General features: G+C 45.3%; 1 protein-coding gene across 2 annotated transcripts in view; it reads left to right on the top strand.

The window, feature by feature from the left end:
* BICDL1 (BICD family like cargo adaptor 1) overlaps window positions 1-21,261 on the top strand; it is a 160,001-nt gene that overhangs the window by 106,411 nt on the left and 32,329 nt on the right. For both annotated transcript variants that reach the window (XR_012244326.1, XM_073629320.1), the window contains exons 5-6: window positions 1,514-1,693; window positions 9,231-9,449. Coding sequence is in view for 1 of the 2 variants with exons in the window: in XM_073629320.1 (XP_073485421.1) it covers window positions 1,514-1,693; window positions 9,231-9,449 (399 nt within the window). In the remaining variant the exon portion in view is untranslated. The remainder of the gene's footprint in view (window positions 1-1,513; window positions 1,694-9,230; window positions 9,450-21,261) is intronic.

Raw genomic sequence — 21,261 nt, 5'->3', positions numbered from 1 at the left:
AGTGACTGCACAGACACAGCCACTGACTGGCCCTGTACACACAGACGTCATATTTTAGAGCAGTGGTTGTGTCTGTGCAGCTGCTGCATCCCAATTGACAGCAGTGGGACTGCCTGCACAAGAATGCACAGGTGTGCAGTAAACATAGCCCTCCACCAGGGTATGCTTATTTATGCCCTGTGTGAATGAGTGCCCCTTTACAGTGCAGTCACCTTTATATCTGTTATGTACCAGGTGCGAGGCCGAGGTTCTGAGAGGGCTTCCCTTGCGGCTAAGTGCAGTGCTCCCCTGGAGGTGGTACAGGGAGAGCAGTGCCCAGAGAAGCACAGTTTGCCAGTTGCTGTGGTTTGAAGAGGTGGTCACCAGAAGGTAGCTGGAACAAGCAGGGTACACTGTAGAGCAGGTGTGCTTAAGGGGTACCAGGTAAACTTGGCAGATGAGCAAAGCGGGAACAGAACCAGGAACCGGGCCAGGGGTCATATATGATGAGACAGATTGCAGCAAAGTCAGTGAGCCAAGATCAACACAGTGGACCAGATAGGAGCGAAGTCAGTATTAAAAGTCAGAGATCAAACCAGCAGATCAGGATAACAGATCAGGGCAAGCTGGGTCGGTAACGGGAAATCAAGGTTTCAGCTACACAGGAACACAGGGGAGCTGACGATAATCCAGCAATGTACAGGTCTCAGCAGCAGGGTTATATAGACCAGGAGACGCCAGCATCTGTCACGTTATGCGCACGCCATTGCGCCGAGCCTGCCCGTTCGCGCCGATGTGCATCTGCATGCACCTGATGCAGCCATGATGGCCGTTGGCAAGATTGCCAGTTCTTTGGTCATTTCCCTGACAATGTTACAGTGCAGCCCCCTTTACATCACAGCCCCCTTACAGCACAGTCCCCCCTTTATATTAGTGTCCTCAGTTCCCCTTTACATCACAGCCCCTATTTACATTACAGCAGTCTCCTTTACATCACAGTGCCCCTTTACATTAAATGGGGACTGCTCTGTGAAGGGGGCACTATAATGTAAATGGGGGCTGTGATGTGAAGGGGAACTGAGGCCACTAATATAAAGGGGGGACTGTGCTGTAAAGGGGAGCTGAGGACCAACTCTATGAATAGCCTCCCCATATCCTTGGAAAAATTGGCTGACATAAAACTGATCCCTGGTGCCAAAAAGGTTGGGGACCGCTGCACTAACTGATATGCCTGAGTGTCTGCATGATTTAACATTATCCAGCTCATTGAGATGGCTGAACATGCTAAACTTGAAAAATAATGCGGAGAATATGTCAAGGCTAGAGAGGGAGCTTGCAGATGTCACTTCGCTGCAGCAGATGTACATTTAGTTATGTTCTGAGCTCATGACAACCTTGTAATTTTTCTTCTTAAATATCTTTTACTTGTCTAACTATTACATATTATTAAAATGTGTTTAAGTATTTAGGTGTTTATTAACTGTATTGCTGGAACTTTTGTTAACATTTTCTCTTTGAATGTGTTGTTCTGCAGTTGGGGGAGAGCCAGATGGAACTGGAGGAGCTAAGGCTTTCTTATCGGCAGCTGCAGGTGAAGATGGAAGAACTCAGAGATGAAAAGAGTCTCCAAAGTCTAAACAGCACAAGTACCTCACTGCTGTCAGAGATTGAGCAAAGTATTGAGGCCGAGGAGCAGGAACAGGAACGGGAACAGGTATATCTATGCTTTCTAAAAGACATAACATTCGAAATTTATTTTGAGGGGCCATCTTTGGGCACATTTTGTTTGGATAGCAACCCTGCTACTTGGTGCCCTTTGTATTAATGGTGAATGGCAGGATCTACCCTTGCATAGAAAACTTTAATGTGGTCAGCTGAGTTCACTGTCAGTGACCCCTACCATCTGTAAGTGTGCTAAGTAAATATACTTCTTATTTTAGACTGTTTGCGCAGTAATACTATTCTTTAGAACTGAGCTTTAAAAGGTCATTCATTTTTAGATACAGATGCTGTTTGTCATATTTGGCCATACATACCTGTGTCCTAATCTCTTATAGCTGTGTGCTGGAATTGAAGACAAAGCACAGGATCAGCCAAGGCTTCATTACAGTATGTTCACTCAGACCTCTCCCTTGTTGATACTGTGGATGTGTTAGAAGTGTAATTTCTGTGATGGAAGCTTTGTCCTTGTCACTCACTGGAAGCCTTATAGATAGAGCTGTCGGCATAACCTTATGTTTAAAGGCATTCTGATAACAATATGTGAAATATCTTGAGGATGGATCACTGGACAAACACACAATACACTGTTGAAATACATATATCTGAACAGTCTTACCTGCCAAAAGGTTTTTTTTTTTTTCCAGCCAGTTTTGTGATTCAAATGCAAAGGAAATGGGCTGCACACAATGACATCTTGGGAATCCAGTTAGCTTTACTGAGCAACCAAGCAACATACAGCACACACTGCTGACCTTCCGCCTGAGGACTCCACTTTAACGCATTTCACCCAGAGCAGAGTTTATTCACAGAGTTTGTTACTCAATAAAGCTAACTGGATATTCAGGGCATCATCGGTGTTTCAGTTGAATTTGAGTGCAGCATAGAGCGAGAGCAGGCTCCTGGGCTTCAGAGCGAGCTTACTTTTTTTGCACTGCAGTTAAGCATTACAGCTTGATCGCTGACATGCCCCCAATTTACTTCTAGGACTTTGAGCATAGTTACACTCATAAGGCCATGACTTCACTCATCTTATTTTCTCCCCCCTGTTAATAAACTCCTAGTGTTAGATTGACAGTCCTCTACAAAGTACTAGAACCTTCTTGCATCACAGTTCTTCTCCTACCCCTTCCTCTCCCAGCCTCAGACCTGCTGTACAGGGATTACATAAAGATAATATAAAGACACCTATACAAATATTTATCTCTTACTAGGCATTTAAAAATGAATTTAAAGCATATGTTTATTTTACATTTTGGATAGAATATGGAAGTGTCAGGTTTTTACTGCTGTCTGTGTCCCCACTTGGAAGATTCATCCTCGCTATTGGTCCTGGTGAGCACTGCCTCCTGTGAAGAATGTGATGAGAAATCCAAACTGTCACAGGAACAAGAGAAGAGGTTAGGGGAAATGTTCAATACGGTAAACCTGTTGTAGTGGAATCTAAGAGGGGAATGCCCCTCACTTTAGAGAGATCTAAAGATAACTGTGGAACAGGAATGAAAAGGAAATCTCCTCAACAGAGCATAGTCAGAAAAAAACTGGCAGGGGTCTTAACCATTCCTTACTCTATCCAAAACAAAAATGTTATCTTAATCACAGTGTAGGATCCAGGAGTTGATTCTTAGACCATGGGTTATATGTCACTACCTTCAGGTAATTGGACACTGGCAAATTCTTTACGGGAAATAGCCCGCCAATGTACCCATAAAACCACGCCCACTCATTGAGGCTCCAGTTTTTTGCTAGTGTCCTTAAGTGATTGACCCCTTCTCCTGTTGGAGAACATTTTTTTTTCTATTATCAGTTTTCCTCCTTTGTTCAACTGACAGTTCCATCAAGATCCTACTGCTTATTGCCTTATGACTCATTAGCAGTTTCTATATCAGTTACCCTTGGTGAACATCTTGGGAACCTAGCCCAGACCCTTAACAGCAGGCCCAGCCTGTAAAGTTTGTTTCAGGCACTGGATCCTGCGGTGGGTGCTCACCTTGGTACGTGATGCAACAAGTAAGTTAGCTGCAGGGTGCTATACATGTGCAAGGTCGTGGTTTAACCTTATGGCATACAAACCCTGAATACTGTGATGGGTGAAGCCTGGATCCCATGGCAAGGTAAGATAGGGCAACTTTACATACCGGTTCCTGGCTATATATGTCTTGCTGGATTATTACCTGAATATGTAGTAGATACTACCCTAGATCCTTATTCTACATGACATACCGCAGTGCTAGACACACAAGGCACAGGTTATGTATTAATCTACATGCTAAGATTTTTGCCCTGACGATTATTGTCTCGCTTACTCAGCCTTATAGGTAACGTTATTATAACATTTACTTGTTTAAAACTGTCTTTTCTTCTACTTCGCTACCAGAGGTTCTTTTCTGGCTAGTGAAGTTACATAGTGCTCATAAGACTCCTAACTGCATGCTTCCAGCCACAATTTGTGCAGACATGTCATCTCACCTGTTACCTGATGCTTCAGAGACACATCCACAAGAATTAGGTTAGCACCTGGATTATTATGATTCCTTTATACCAGACACACTGAACACCCTCGATCTGTATGCATTCAGTGAGTACCTCACAGTGAACGATCCTTCCTTACTAATTAAGGACTACAGGCACCCGGGAGAAAGAGCACATTGAGCAAACAATGGACATTCTGCTGCACATTCTGTGGAACCTCTAGTACGTCTCAAGTTGACACGCAAGATGTGGCCTGTCTAACTAAACAGAACTCTCTGTCTCTGTTCTATCCATTCCAAAGGCTATAACAACTTCTGAAATCGGCAGGTACAAACATTTGTAATGCTCCTTTGTCTCTCCACCCCATGATTATCTTTAGATAATTCAGTCTGAACTTCCTAGTTCACTTCCATTTGCAGAATGCAAAGAAGGTGCTGACATTTTAGCAGAGACTCTGGTTTTTCATGCAATGACTACTTTGGCTTCTTGCCATATGCTGGCTACTATGGACTCATTAGTTGAAGCAGGGCTTTCTAGGCTTTGGAAAGATACACCTAGTGCTCCTCATCCCTCGCCTATCCATATGGGCATGAAAAAGAAGGCAATTCCAAGAAAGCCTTTCCCTATTTTTGATAAAGCCAAGTGGGACTTGTATAATGAGAGGTTATTCCATCCTCCTGATAATATTAATGCCTTGTACCCCATGGAATGGGAGTTTAAGAAGTGTTGGATTGTTCCCACTGTGGATCCAGCTATTCTTGTGCAAAAAAAAAAATCAACTTACTATTTCCATTTATGGCATTCTCCCTTTAAGGATTCAGTTGATAGGCATCTAGAGACTCTTTTAAAGTCGTCCTTTGCCTTAGCAGGCCCAGCCTGCAACCAGCTATTGCCACTAGGTTAGTTACCCAGACCAATGCAAACTGGACTGGAGAAATCAAAAGTGAACTTTATCTGATTATAGATGATCCTAATCTGGCTGCAAGGTTACAACCCTTTACCTCAGCAGTGTACTTCTATGTTTATGTCATGGAGAATGTAATCAGTCAGATCTCCCGAATGTCTTTACTTTGTGCACAGAAGCTTAGGGCTTAAAGCCTGGTTGGCAGAACACCCTCTTGAAAAATGCCTTCTGTGCATATCTTCTGAACTCCTCTTTGGAAGTTTTCTTGAGGAATACCTTGGGGAAGCTACTGAGGGAAGGGGGTTCCTGCTTCACTATCCTCAATCACGCTTTCCTTTTTTATGGGCCTCCTGTACAGTATGGATCTGATCTGTTCGCCCCTCAGGGAGTCATCGTCTACTGTAGGTCCTTCACTTTATGGTAGCTCCATCACCATTTAGCCCAACATCCCTGCTCAAAAGACTTCTTTGCATTAAAGTCGCCACCAACCCTTGACAAAAAAGGGGGGGGGGGGGAGCCTCTGTTCTAGGTATCCCTACCCTTTCTTTCAATGTGACCTTTGGAGAGGTACACAAAGAATCTCTTTTGCTGTCTTCTCTCTTACAATTACATTCCTTTCAGCACAAATTTTGTCTATTACTAATTCCCTGTTCATGAACATGGTGCATCTTGCTCGCTCCCATCGGTTGCATCTCCAGGTCCTACTGGCAGAATCCTTAAGGACAGCCAGTGCCCGGCTTCCCTACTCAAGAGTCACTGGAACTCTACTCCCCACTACAAGCAGAGGTTAGCTCCTTTATATGGGCTCCCTCTCCTACACAGGCTTACTGGCCTATAATCCTCATACTCTGCCCTGAGTTTTGATATGCCCTCCCTCCCTGTATCAGGGTCAAGCATCAACAGGCTACCTGTTTTAGGAGCTGATAATTCCTGCTCTTGCCTCCTCAAAATGTACTGGCCTTTATCAACGGTTGACTTCTTTCCGGGTGCTTGAAAAGGTCACAGGCCCCTGTTCTTAGTACCTCCTTATGTACTTGTTTCCTCTCCACATGCAGTCTGTAGGTTTCCCGGCACTTGCCTACCGATCTCAGTGTACATCTTTAATTATGTGACTACTCTACAGACTTACAGGCACAGTGCAACCTCTGAGTCTCAGGGGCATGCAGATTGTTAACCCCCTCCCCCCCTCCACTCTATAATCTGTCATGTGAGGGAGTCTTGTCGTACAGCTTGTCGATAGGGGACCTCATCCTTGAACGTGTTCCCATTTCTGACGCTGCAATCTTTTTCCCTTTGAAATATTAAAACACCTAGCCCTTGGTTGGACCTTGCATATCCTCTTCCTAATATCTTGGCCTCAAAACTCCTTGTGCACTCCCTTTTGCAAGGAGTTGCTCTTCTTTATCCTTGTGATTTTTCAGGGGCCTTCCTCAGGTGCTCATTGCCCATGCAGAGCCCTCCCTTTGTGCTCAGAGGTTATTCTCTTATAAGGGCCTCTGTACGACTAGAACCCTTTTCTATCTTTTAACTCTTAACAGCTGTAGTTCTGTCTTGGGTTCCCTTGTGTTATTCCTGGGGACCCCCTCATTTTCTTATGCTGCATGGGGATGAAGTACCCTGGAAACCTGTCCTTGTGACCCTAGGTTTCCTTTTATTGTCTTATGTGGGAATGTCAATCTCCCTCTCTGTGCCCTATCTTGAAAGCATGCCAAATATTTATTGCAGGGGTCAGGACTGTTGTCTTATGGCGGTCTGCTTTGTATTCCCGTATTAACTAACACCTCTTCTGTTCCTCAAAGTTTGATCCATCTATGGGATATGTCCTTAAGGGAATAAATTCCTCCTTCCCTACTTGAACACATTCTCCTAGGAAGTTGGGATTTTCAGGTTCCCTACACCATCTATCATTGGCCATTCTCAAGGATCGCAGGACCACTGATTGTTTTCTGTTCACATTTATTTGTCCTTTTTTTTTTTCTTTTTTTTTTTGCTCAGTGATTTTTTCTTCTGACCTCTATGCATTATAGGATAGAGTAGAAATGTGGAGGTCAGCAGAAGGAAGCAGTGAGCACTACAGGGACCCAGGCATTTGTCACCCCTGAAAGTGCTGATTTCCTTGCAGACTTCAAATGAAGACTTATTGTAAACAGAACAATGTGTGGGTAGCAGGAAAAATAAGTAATCAGTCTTTTTTTACAGGTATGCTTATTTGGAGGTTTTTGATGTAATGCCAGACGGTCACTTTACATGGTGGTCTTTTACAGTATGTTAGCCTGAAGTTCTGATTTGACATGCAAAACCACATCACACAGATATTTGTCAAGTATTAAAAACAGACATCCCAACCTGCAAAAACTAATTTGAGGGAGGTGGCAAACTCATTTAATTTCATTGCGCCCGCAAACGCCCAGCCCCCCGCTGCAAAATATTTTTAAAATCATTTTCTCAATATTTTTTCGCAGTGCTTCTGGGGAAGGGAGTGGGGGGGTGGGTGGCAGTGGTCCGGTGTCAGTATTTTTTTTATTTTTAATAATTGATTTTTTTACAGTTTAATTTGTTTTTTATTTTTTTTTTCACAATGCTTTTTGGGGGAAGGGGGTCGGGGCAGTGGACATTGTTGGTAGGGCAGGGGAGAGTGGTGTCAGTAGTTTATTATATTTTTTTACACTTTTTCATTTTTTATAATTTTTTTACAATATTTTTTGGGGGCTTTGTTGAGATTTCAGGGGTCTAAACAGACCCCTGATATCTCCCCTTTGAGACAGACAAAGGGACTGAGGACACATTCCCCAGTCCCTTTCTCAGCACTAAAGATGAATTTACAGGAGACAGAGGCTCCTGTCCATTCATAAACTGAGCACACAGTTTACTCTGCTCAGCAATCACAGGACGCAGGAGCGATCTCACTCACTGTGTCCTATTACTAGTTCCCCCCACAGCCGGCGGGAGAGGAGAGGAGGGGAGCCGGCTGCGGGGGACGAGGGGGGGGGGGGCGGAGAAGGTCACGGAGGGGCCTGGGGGAGGAGCACACAGGGAGCAGCTGGGGATAATCGGTGAGGCTGGAGGGACAGCTTTGATCACCGATCTCCCTGTATAGCTTTTTAGCCGTCAGCTGTGGGAGGGAGAGAACGAGAAGCGTCTATCAGCTAAAAATCTATACAAAGGAGATCGTGATCACAGCTGATCCCCGCCGCACCGATCATTCCCAGGAGATCGGGACTTTCCGGGAGACTTGAGATGTCTGTAGAAAGTGTTTTTTGGCTTTCACTTAAAAATAGAAGCAATAAATGAGTCCCTTCTCTTACTGACACTGACTGGGATTTTGGTAATCACATTTTCAGCAGAAGAGTCCCTGTATACGTAGTCTGGTATAAAGGCTCATCACATACGCTATGTGAGTATGAATTGGCACCCAAAGTAATGAAGACAATAGGGTGTAGGACACATATTTTAATAACTAGTAAATTGTGTTGGGCGTTATATGTAATTGTGTGTATATATGATCTATGTTAGAACATGGAACTCATGGAACAAGAGTTTAAAAAGACCCTGTCGTAAGCCCATTCATTTAAACAAAAATTTCCCATAACATTATATTTGCATTTAACATATTTTATGCATGTTATTTACAGTATGTGCAAAAGTCTCCCTTGTTCAAACATCCAAAAGCCCTGAGCTGGGTGCTGCCATCTTGGATGTGGTGTCAGCAGCCCCAGCAGACTCAGAGCTGTCGCTCAGATGACACTCTATAGTATTCCCCTTCGCTCCTCTCCCAACAGCTACGTAAATGATGGGATGGGTGGAGGAGCTGGGTTAGCGCAAAAAGTAATTTAACACTTCTAGAAAAGGGGAAGGTATGGCATACATGCAGGGAGGGGGCTGTTCAAGGGAAATGATTAGTGAACCTTTCTAGTACGTTCAAAGTCACATTGTAAGTGAAAACAAAAATGATTTATGTAAAAGAAAAACAATGCAAGTATTTAAAATACTTGACTTTTCTGCGCTTTTGCCTGACGCTTTTTAAGTTGGTGACAGGGTCTCTTTAATATTCACTTTTGAATTACAGTGGAAATGGAAAACCCATTATATAAATAAAAATTCACGCCCCAGTTTCACCATAATAACATTGCAATATTATTTTTTTTTTAACTTCTAGTTAAGGTTGCAGCTCTGGGAAGCACACTGCCAAGTCCGATCTCTTTGCTGCCAGCTCAGAGGGAATGAAAGTGCAGATTCTGCTGTATCAACAGACTCCTCTATGGATGAATCTTCTGAAACCTCATCTGCCAAAGATGTGCCAGCTGGGAGCCTCCGCACTGCCCTGAGTGAATTGAAGAGCCTTATACTTAGCATACTGGACACTTGTGAAGCAACGGTAACTTTAATGCCATTTTAGTCTTTATCTAGAGACCCTGCCTGTATGTATTAATAGTTGCAGTGCATGTGTGATTGTATGTATATAAATATATATATATATAAAACAATAAGATGGGCTACTTCCTCTGTTCATCTAGTTCTTTTTATAGAGACCAGTATCAGGGTGGACTCCCAATACTCGATCAATATCCAATAGAAGAAACGACGGGACACGTTCTCCAATGCAAAATGTATTTATATCAAATGATATAAATACATTTTGCATTGGAGAATGTGTCACGTTGTTTTTATATATATATATTGTGTAGAATATATAGCTTACTGTACATTTGCACTAGACAGTATTGTCATGTTATTTCTTGTAGAGCATATCATTGTATCATAATTATGACCAACCAAACCTTTTTTTCTTTGGAATAGAATGGGGAAAGGTTGGAACTTCTGTCAGGTTTATTGATTTGTGTGTCCCATTTGGGTAGAGTTCGCCTCACTTCCTGTCTCTTTGTCAGTGGCATAGGAAGGTGTGGGAAGTTTTCTCCAACTGAGGCGCAAACATCAATAAACTGCTCTCTGCTTGAAATTGGTCTTTATTGTATACCTGTACTTCGCCCCTAAGTTGAAACTTATCTTACCTGTGCTCCCCTGCCTCCAGAGTCTCAAAACAACACATGGTACTACTTGTGCTTGGGAAACCTGTTACTTTGCCTTGTATGAGCAATATACAGCTTAGCTTTGCTTTGCTTTGTATGAGCAAAGTACAGGTTTGCAAGTACAAAGCAATTAACATTTTGTATGACAGAGATAAATACTAAGCAGGCAGAGGTACAACATTTTTGGTCAACCTCCTATAAGCAGTGGATATTCCCCAGAGATCATGTCATCTCTCTCAATAAATTAAAAAAAATATTTAACCAGTCGTATACACTGGGGTATTATTTATATCTGTTCCAAAAAACATGATCAAAGTACATTGGACATCTTTAGTACACCTTGTTCTTCTGCTCCTCTACATTCCCCATATCGCTCTTTCCAGCAATTCCCAGTTGTCAAATGGCAGTTAGGAGTTGCTGTGTAAATGCTGCAGCTGTAAAAGTTGTTGCCGTAAAAAAAAAAAAAAAAAATGGATCATCTGACACCATGTTTATAAACACTGTTCAGACATGAGACTTAGGCTCCTTTCCCACAAGGGGTCCAATCAGGTCTGCCTGCCAGTATTTCAGACGGACCTGATCAGATGGTCCATTTACCCCTATAGACTAGCAGACGTAAATGGACTTGCGTCTGTTTACACCCGCCTACTTCCGGTCCGATCTCATCCGCTGAAAAAAATTGAAAGGGTATCCCATCTTCTCCGTCTATAAAACAAAAAAGTGTAGCGCTATACAAGTAAGTCACATGTATAAACATAAGAAATAGGTAGACGTATACCTAATAAGTAAACACCAACAGATGAATAAAAAACTATGTGGATGATAATAAATAAAATAAAAAGTTCCAAATATAAATAGAGTCAAAAGTCCCAAAAAACTTTTAAATGTGAAAATTTTGATAGAAGCAAACATGAAGTGAAAATGCACCACCACTGGTGAAATGGAGGCTTACCAGAGCGTTTGAACCCAGAGGAACATACGTTCAATGGGTCAAACAGGCTTGTGTGATGATAACGACCACTGGCAAAGTGTGATCTTCTGGAGGTTGTACCCAAAAAACACGACCAACAATGGAGTGGTAGAGCTCATAAGCACGTCCTTTAGCTGTCTGATCCCCATCTTCTCCGTCTAGGTGAACTGGATTGGAGGTCAGTTGGGTGTAAATGGACAGCGGAGTCTGTTTATCCCTGGCTGCCCATAGAGCAGAGCTTGCTCTGTCTGTGTCTGCTCTGCATAAGTTAAGCAGACATGGATGTGTCATGTGCCCACTCTGCTCTGATCAGTAGAGGGATCAGCGGACAGATCCCCTGCTGATGTCTACGGAGTCCACCTCATGTGGAAGGGGCCTCATAGATACAAAGTTACATTGTTTCTTTCTCTTTCCTTCATTGACGGACACAGCACTTCCATTCTTGACCTTAGGGTTATATCACCACCTTCAAGAGTAGGACTAGGCAGAAAGAACAAGCACAGCACCCTAGGGGCGGTTCTTACTGGTAGTAACCCCCCAATCTACTACAGGCAGCTCAGTTTTTTCTGCCTAGTCTGGGAGTAGGACCTGGCTCCCTGCTGGGACCTGTGGTTCCTTTGGTTTTTTATTTTAATTTTTTATTTTGTTCTTATTATTTTGATCTTCATTTGCAATCAACTGCTGGGCTGGGTGACAGGCTGCATATCATAGATTCTGGTAGTCTCCCCAGCCTGGCTACCAAGCTCCACGCTGGGTCGGCCGCGACGAGCCCCATCCTGGACCAAGGCAGCTGGCGGGCTAGATGCCTCGCAGGGGCACATATGACCAGGCACCTGACAACTGGGTCACAGTGTCACCGTGGCAGACAGTCAGTCCGTTTAGCCGGGATTTGGATCTATCTTGGGAGTGTGAGCCGCAATCCCTGCTGGATGGGTAAGTACATGTTCCACCCGCCCGGTCCGGGCACGGTTTGGAGCAGCTGGTTACTCCCTGGGGCAGTCGGTTCTAGGGAGTCTCCTCCTCTCCCTCCCCCCTGCCCCATGTTGTGCTGCCTGGCAGCTGTCGCAGTCAGATGCTGGGTGCCACTAGGTGGATGTTTTGGCCCCTATCTTACCTTTGTGGGGTCCCCTCAGGGCGGTCTCTGTGCTCTCCAGGTGCGGGGTGTGTGGCTGGCGTTCTCCTTCACATGAAGCAGCCACCATTTGTTTGGGGCTGGGCGCCACGGCCATTTTCCCATAGCCGCAGTGGCCATTTTGCCTTGGTCTTTGGGCATTCCTGGCTTCGGGCTCTGTCTGCGGAAGTGCGGCCAGAGGCCATTTTCTTGTAGTCTTGTGGGGAGACTTCTGCTGGTCCTCTAGCGCTGGACGTTACACCTGGAGCCTGGCACGAGCACGGATCTCCTTGTGGCTTATCCCATCTGCCAGAGGACGGACATCAAACAGCACTGCTCCTCTGAGGTTTGGGTCAGGGTGGTTAGTCCTTCTGGGGTACCCCCAGTCTGCGGCAGTTAGGGTGGTGGTTTCCCTTCTCTCAGATGATGCGGCCCCTGATCCTTCGGACAGCAAGGAGAAATCCTCCGCTTCCATTGCTGCGCATGAAAAAGCGCTGGTGGGCGCACTCGTTATGGCGGTGCGCAATACCTTGAAAATTGAGGATCCGGCTGGGGCGTCTGAAGTGATGTCGGTCCCCTTTGGGTCTCATAAGTCAGTCCGCACCGCTAAGGCGTTTTCTTACCTGTCTTTATTTACAAGGATTGGGAACGCCCGCAGCGGTCCTTTCCAGTCCCGAGGCCTTTTTTGGTGCGTTACCCCTTTGAGGAGAGTCTGCTAAAGAAATGGACTTCCCCTCCTGTCGTTGATCCTCCAGTATCTAGGTTGAACAAGGCGACCATGATTCGACCCAAGGGGTGCCCTTCTTTCAAGGATCCTGCCAACAGAAAGACCGAGGCAGTTGCTCGGTCTATGTTTACGATGGCAGGTTCGGCCCTTCGTCCGGTTATAGCCACAGCTCTGGTGTCGCAGACGCTTACTGAGTGGGCTAAGCTATTACACTGCAAGTTGGGTAATGAGCAAGTTTCCCCGGTCTGTGTGGAACTGGCAGACCAGTTAGTGCAAGGGCTCAAGTATGTTTGTGATGCTGCTTTCGACCTGGCCACGGTACTTTCTAAAATCTCCGTGTCGGCCCTTGTTTTTCGCCGGTTGCCTTGTCTTAAGTGGTGGTCGGTGGACCAAATGTCTAAGAAGGCTCTGGCGGATTTGCCTTTCCAGGGTGGGCGGCTATTTGGAGCCACTCTGGACGACATTATAAAGGCTATTACTGGGGGAAAGAGTACCTTTCTTCCGCAGTCCAAAAAGGGCAAGGAGCCCCGTCTCAGGCAGGGCCCCTCTTTTTCCGCACACAAGCATTTATTCCGTCTGCCCAGTTCTGCGGGCAAGGGTTCCCAGCCCGCCAAGGCTTCTGCGGGTGGACCAAAGCGTCCTTGGCATCACAAGCCCAACAATCCAGCGGAAAAGCATACAGGTTTACCCCTGCCCGACTTGCGGGTGGGGGGTCGCCTTCGGTGGTTTGCGGACCGGTGGACTTCCCTTCTTTCCGACCAGTGGGGCAACAAACTAATTTTGTCCAGCTACAAAATAGAGTTTCTTTCCTGTCCACCAGACAGGTTTTTTCCTTCCAATATTCACCTTCCCCCGTCTTGTCTGCAGGCTTTGTTTGGGGTGGTGCAGGACTTGATTCTTCGGGGGGTGATAGTTCCTGTACCAGTTTCGGAAAGGTTTCAGGTTTTCTACTCCAATCTGTTTATAGTCCCAAAGAAGGAAGGGGTTCGTCCGATCCTGGATCTCAAGGCCCTCAATTGTTTTGGGAAGGTACGGATGTTCAGGATGGAGTCTGTTAGTTCGGTGGTGGCCGCGCTTCATCAGGGGGATTTCCTGGCCTCCCTGGTCATCAAGGACGCATACTTGCATGTCCCCATCTGTGTCAGGCACCAGCGTTTCTTGCGCTTTGCGGTCGGGGATGCACACTATCAGTTTGTGGCACTTCCCTTTGGCCTGGCCTCGGCTCCCCAGGTCTTCACCAAGGTGCTGGCACCGGTTCTGGCATTGCTGAGACAGCGGGGGATCGCGGTCGTGAGCTACCTGGACGATCTCCTCCTGCGAGCATGGTCAGCTTCAGAGCTGAGGGACAATGTGGCGATTGTCATGCAAGCTTTACAAGAGTTCAGCTGGGTGTTGAACCTTCAGAAGTCCGTGTTGCTCCTGGTCCAACGCCTGGACAACTTGGGGTTGATTGTGGACGCTGCGCGGGCGAGGGTTTTTCTTCCTCCGATCAAACTTCGGACCCTTCACTTTGCGGTACGGTTGCTGCTGTCCCGCAAGTGGTCGTCTATACGCTTTTTGCATGCAGGTTCTGGGCCTCATGGTATCCACCTTTGAGGTAGTCCTGTATGCCCAGTTTCACACTTGGGTCTTGCAGAGGGAGATCTTATCCAAATGGGACAAACCTCCGGCATCTCTGGATTGTCAGATCCATGTGGGCAGTCTGAAAAGAGCCTCGCTTCTTTGGTGGCTATGGTCTCCGGCCCTACGGACCGGTAAGTTGTTTCTCCTGCTTTATTGGACGGTGATAACAACGGATGCCAGCCTAACCGGCTGGAGTGGGCTCTGGGCCTTCGATCGGCCCAGGGCCACTGGACGTCGGAAGAGTCTCGTCTACCGGTCAATGTTCTGGAGTTGCGTGCGATAGGGTTATACTCTCCATTTGGACGCAGCTGCTGCGCGGTCGTCTGGTCAGGATCCAGTCAGACAATTCCAGGGTGGTGGCTTACGTCAACCACCAGGGGGAACAAGGAGCTCAGCAGCAGCGCTGGAAGTCTCTCACATTGTGCGGTGGGCAGAACTTCACGTGCTGGCTCTCTCCACACATTCTAGGCGTAGAAAACTGGCAACGGACTACCTCAGCCCTCAGTTGCTGGATCAGGGGGAGTGGACCTGAATTCCAGGGAGGCCGTCATATGACGGCCTCCCCTGTGCACACGCTCTGCGCGCGTCGAGCGTGCTGTGATCACAGAGTCACTGAGACTCGGATGATCACCGATCTAAGGAAGGGGCCGGTCCCGGCCCCTTACCATGTGATTAGCTGTCAGCCAATGACAGCTGATCACATGATGTAAACAAAAGATCGGTAATAATTTTTTTTTCTACTCACGCTGACAGCGTGAGTAGAAAAAAAAGCCAATCACCGGCTCAGATGTCAGGGACATCGGTCCCGAAGTGGAAGAGTCACATCTGCCTCATCAGTGACATCTAATAATGCCACCTAACACTGCGCACAAGTGCCACCTAACACTGCCCACAAGTGCCACCTAACAGTGCTCACAGTGCCACCTAACAGTGCCCACAGTGCCACCTAACAGTGCCCATAAGTGCCACCTATCAATGCCCACAAGTGCCACCTATCAATGCCCACAAGTGCCACCTATCAATGCCCACCAGTAGTGCCAATCAGTGCCACCTAGCAGTGCTGCCTATCAGTGTAACTGATCAGTGCCCATCACTGCCACCTATCAGTGCCCATCACTGCCGCCTCATCAGCATATATCAGTGAAGGAGAAAAATTACCTGTTTTAAATTTTTTATAACAAAATATAAAAAAATTTTAATCTAAAAAAAAAAAAAAATTCAGTTTTTTACATTTTTTTAACAAAAAGTAAAAACTGCAGAGGTGATCAAATACCACCAAAAGAAAGCTCTATTTGTGGTGAAAAAATGATAAAAATTTCATTTGGGTACAGTGTTGTATGACCGCGCAATTGTCATTCAAAGTGCGTCAGCGCTGAAAGCTGAAAATTGGTCTGGATAGGAGGGGGGTTTAAGTGCCCTGTAAGCAAGTGGTTAAAAAAAACACTAGCCATTTATGTATTTTACAGTAAGTAAGTACAGGTCATGTGATCGCTGTTCATGCCGGATCGATTCATGGACCTGTGGGTGGGCTTGTACAGAGCGGGGCCACCACATCATTGCAGCTTCACAAGGAGGTGGAGGAGGATCTGCTGGCCAGGAAGCTGCCACCAATCAAAGGAGGAGAGATGGGCCGGTGGTCTTACATGGACCACAGAAGATACAGACACGCTGTGCACTTGCACAGTATGTCTGTATCTAACAGCAGAATGACATAGGATGTAAACTGACCAAACTAGCATGGATTGGCTACCATGCTTAGCATGGTCAGTTTACTACCAGGAAGGAGGGAGCAGGCAACATCAACCAGATAATAGGGAAACATAACAGGCACAAATTAAACAGTGATATTAAAAAGCTCATAGGAACTCCTTACAGAAAGAGAAAATTTGTTTTAAACTAAACCCCCCCCCCCCAAGTAGATACCTGAGCCTGATCTTGATCCAATGATGTGCATGAGAAGTAAGGCTTTCTCCCTCCTCATTAGCTCAGATACAGCAGCAGGAGCTATTGCAGCATGATGACATTGTCCAGTAGCCATTTTGGTTTATTTTTTTCTAATCCTTCAGAGAAGTGCACTTTGGTATGTTTGGGATGCTTTAAAGCCTAGATTGCCACAGAGTAGTTTATTTCTACCCAGATTGAATGGTGGCCTTCCCCACTTTTCCAGTTACTACTACACCAGTTGGCCCAGATAATCAGATACATTGTTACATGGAAAATCCCACTTTGGCTGGGTCATGACTGTGCGCCATCCATTATTAATGGCCTGTGGCTGACTTCCTCCGAGCGCCCACGTTTACCAAACCCTTTAACACTTCAAGCCCTGCAGCTGTGGGACTGCCTAAAAATATAAGTTCTCTCTTATGTCTCTACATCGCCCTATGTTATCTTTCCTACATCATCCATTGTTCTGGCAGGCGATTGAATCACAGCAAGCATTCACTCCCTGATTTGCATTGAACCTTACTATATTACATTAGCTAGCTGACCCTACAGGGATCCTTCCCTTCGCTGCCCGCCAGCAGAATTGAAAACGTCCCCACTCTGAGGTGTTTAGATATCTTCAAATTAAAAATTTTTACCTCTCTGTGTCCAATCGCAACATCCCTGAATCAGCTTTCACTTTTTGAAGGTACAGTATGTGCTCTAACAACTTTAACTCTCAAGGTCTCATATCTATGGTATATACCCGATTTATTACCATGACATAGCCATCTTCACCTACATAAGTGCATAAGTGAACGGCTGACCTCACTGTCACTTTAGAGGCCGAGGATTGGGTAAATGTTTGGGAGGCCACCACGTACTCCTCTCAGATGGAAGCTGCTATTGAGAATTCATTTAAAGTGCTTTTGCTCTGGTACTCGGTCCCAATATAGATCAATAAATATGTACCAATGTACTCGCTTGCTTTAGAAGTTGTGGGGAATCAGGCACTCACCTCCATATTTGGTGGATCTGCTCCCTAGTACGTGACCTTTGGACTGAAGCGTTTGGGATCCTTTCCAAGGTGTTTGACAGACCCTTTTTTTTCTCCAGCGCCCATCATGGCACTCCTTAACAGGAATACCTTTGAGCTGTCTAAACAACAGTTTAAACTTCTCCTGCAGGTTACCACTGCTGCTAGGCAAACATTTGCAAAAGCCTGGGAAACTCCTTGACTTTGCCTTACCAAGAACAGAATTACGCAAGCCATGATTCATGGTAAAATAGAAGCCAATTTGCAGTACAGGGTATTCGTGTACTTCCTAGTAGTTTTGATTAATCTCTGCTAGAGCTCTGCCCTATAACCCCATCTATCTGTGTATCCTTGATTTCTCTTTTGTATCTACAGACAAACCCCTGGAACTCCTCTCTACCCCACTCCCTCTCCCCTATCTCTATTCTTATTTCTGTATTTGTTCAGAAACGGTTATATACATACAGTGCTTTCTAGCACTCTTGCATTTATTGTTTTACATGTATACTCTTTGTATGCAACATGGCTATGAGATTACTGATATAATGGTGAATTCTTTGTTTTTCGCTTTAATAAAAATGTTTGAATCAGAATCAGGGCATTGGAAAGCACCTAAACCAAATAGGTCTTCCTCTTGCATCTTCATACTGAAGAGGAACTGTACAAGGACTGGGCCCATCAGGACAGGTATTTGCAGTCCTAAGCAGTTTGTGCAACAATACCTGATGAAAGACTGCTTTTGCAAAAAAGTGGGGGGCTCCTGCTGTGGACCCTGCAGTGTCTTGCTTAAAGAGCACCTTTTTAAGATGCCCTTTTCCTTGACTTGTGCAGTCATGCAACCCACCATTGCATCCATGTAGGTTTGTTTGACCTTGCTGGTATGGCGAAAAAACCTGAAGACTTGATCCAGTTCATTAGACAGCACTTGGAGCTGTTCTCTGAAGCATTGCACTTCTGTGTGCAGGGGCTGGGAGATTCTTTCTGGCACTTCTCTCACCTGGGGGTTATGTGAGTGCATATGAGGCAAGTACTGGACTATTCTGCTAGAAGTATTTGGAACCTATGCCTTTTGAGGGGGAATGCCTCTTTGGCAGTGCTCTGGATACAGATATCAAAAAACTCATAGAAGGAAAGAGCACTCTCTTACCTCTAAAGAAGATGCAGAAGCTGTCTTTGTCTGGAACCAAGACAGGTCCTTTTCTTTTTTCCAGAACTCGTGGCAAAATAGAAAACTTGCTTTCAGAAAAAGTCTTAGAGCCCTAAGCCTGCCAAGATAGGCAACAAACTATCTTCCTATTAAAGAGGTGAGGCACTTATGCAAGTGGGGGCTTTCGCAGCCATGTAGACCTGTGATACACTATCTCACAAAAGTGAGTACACCCCTCACAATTTTGTAAATATTTTATTATATGTTTTCATTTGACAACACTGAAGAAACGACACTTTTTTACAATGTAAAGTAGTGAGTGTACAGCTTGTATAACAGTGTAAATTTGCTGTCCCCTCAAAATAACTCAACACACAGCCATTAACCACTTGCCTACCAGGCCAATTCTGACATTTCTCTCCTACATGTAAAAATCATCATTTTTTTGCTAGAAAATTACATAGAACCCCTAAACATTATATACAGGTCCCGCAGGACTTTGGCTGGGTCCTCAATTTCAAGAAGTCAATCTTGGAGCAATCGCACCGCCTGGATTATCTGTGCTTCATCCTGGAGATGGCCCTTGGACCCTTCAGTCCAAATTGTGGGATTTGAGTTCCCTGAAATGCCCCTCCATTTTCTTTTGCATGAAGGTTCTGGGGTTTATCGTAGCCTCCTTCTAATCAGTCCTCATTCAAGACTTGCAACCCAACATCTTGACAGTTTGGGACAAAAGAACTCTTTTGCCTTTGGATCTGATGTCTGTAAACACCAAAACTAGGTTATCCTTGGAATGGTGCCTATACAGCTTGGAGAAGCCAGCCTGTTAGGCTGGGATAATTTCTGGACTCCTCTGTCAGTTCAAAAGATTCGGTCATCAGAGGAAGCTCCAATAAATGTCCTTGAGCTTGAGGAAATTCGGCTTGCCCTTCAGCACTAGACCCCCTGCTCTGGGGACTGTCAGTCAGGGTCCAATCCAACACTGCTATGGCAGTGGGGTACATAAATCAAGGTGGTATCAGAAGTCAGGCTTATCTTCAAGAAGCGGAGATCATTCTGAATTTGGCAAAACTACATGTTGTGGCTTCTGTCCATGGTGCACATTCCCAGGCATGGAAAATTGTCAAGTGGACTTATTAGACCACAAACGACTGGATCCAAGAGACTGGCCCCTCTACCAGGAGGTGTTTCACCATCTTTGTTTTCGGTGGGAAACGCCAGACATAGATCTCATGGCATGCAGACTCAACTACAAACTAGACAGGTTCATGTTCAGGTCCAGAGATCCTCAGGCCTTCAGGGTAATTGCCCTAATCACTCTGTGGAATCAGTTAAATCTCATTTATGTGCTCCCCCTCCATGCTTTCTTTTGCAGACTCCATGAGTTCCACTTTGGTCAGAAAGCCTTCTTCTCGTAGACTTTACCAGCGCATGTGGAAAGCATACTTTGCTCGGTGCCAAAAGGGAAAGCTTCATCACAGGAAATATTCTGTAGCATGGGTTTTATCCTTCCTTCAGGCGGGGCTGAACACGTCCTTAGCTTTGAGAACTAAAAAAGGTCAGGCGCTCTTTTAGAGACTGCTAGCTTCCCGGGTCATGGTCAGAGTCTTTGATCAAGGAATGGCTCACATTGTTCCACTAGTATGCTCCCTGGTACCTCTGTGGGACCTCATTCTGGTGTTGCCAGTCTTTAAGAGGTAATTTGAACATATTTGGGATATTTATCTCCCTCTCCTGTCATGCAAGGTTGCCTTTCTTGTTGCTATCGCCCCCATTAGAAGGTTGTCTGAGCTTGCGGCTTTGTCCTGTATGAAAACTTTTTTATACCTCAAGGACAAGGTTGTTTTGAGACCATGAAATTCCTTCCTCTCTAAGCTACTGTATGTCTGTCATTTAAATCAGGATTGCCTACCATTTATCCAGCTCCAAAATACCCTAGGGAGATGGCTCTCCACTGCCTGGTTGTGGTTAGGTTGTCTCGCAGCCATGGCCATATTCACTCCATCAGAAGTGTTGGTGCTTTTTGAGCTTTTTAACATCAGGTCTCGATTTCCCAGGTCTGTAATGTGGCTCATATATTCGCTAAGTTTTACCAGGTGGATGTTCGAGCCTCGGCTGATACTGGCTTTGGTCAGGAAAGTCCTACAGGTGGCCCTCTCAATTATACCTCTTCTTGTTATGTTAAGATGATTTTTCCTGTAGGGGGGTATTATGCTGGGTGGTGTCAAGCTTTGCTGTTAGCCAGTGTCCAATCACCTGAGTGTGAGGCATAACCCAATAGTCTAAGAATTTACTCTTCTATGCCCTGTGATGTAATCCAAGAGAAGGATTTTATAAGTAAGTCAAAAATCAAATTTTTTCCAAACCGTAAACAGTCTCATTTGCTTACAGCAATGTATCCCATGTGCCAAATAAAATTGATACCACTCAACTCGCCTGATCTTTTATTCCAGCCACAATGTTCGCAGGTGCTGGTCAGGTTTAATTCTAGCTCATCAGACATATCAATAACTACAACAAAATGGTGCCTGTCCACACACTGCCTCAGCATATAGTGAGCTCCTCTTAGTAAAAAATGGCTTCAGCTTGGTCTCCTACCCATTGGAGAACCTCCTCTAACATG

Source organism: Aquarana catesbeiana, linkage group LG01 (genome assembly GCF_042186555.1).
Source record: "Aquarana catesbeiana isolate 2022-GZ linkage group LG01, ASM4218655v1, whole genome shotgun sequence".
NCBI classification, from domain to species: domain Eukaryota; kingdom Metazoa; phylum Chordata; class Amphibia; order Anura; family Ranidae; genus Aquarana; species Aquarana catesbeiana.
The sequence above is the reverse complement of the archived record's forward strand: the minus strand, read 5'-3'. Positions and strand labels throughout refer to the sequence as shown.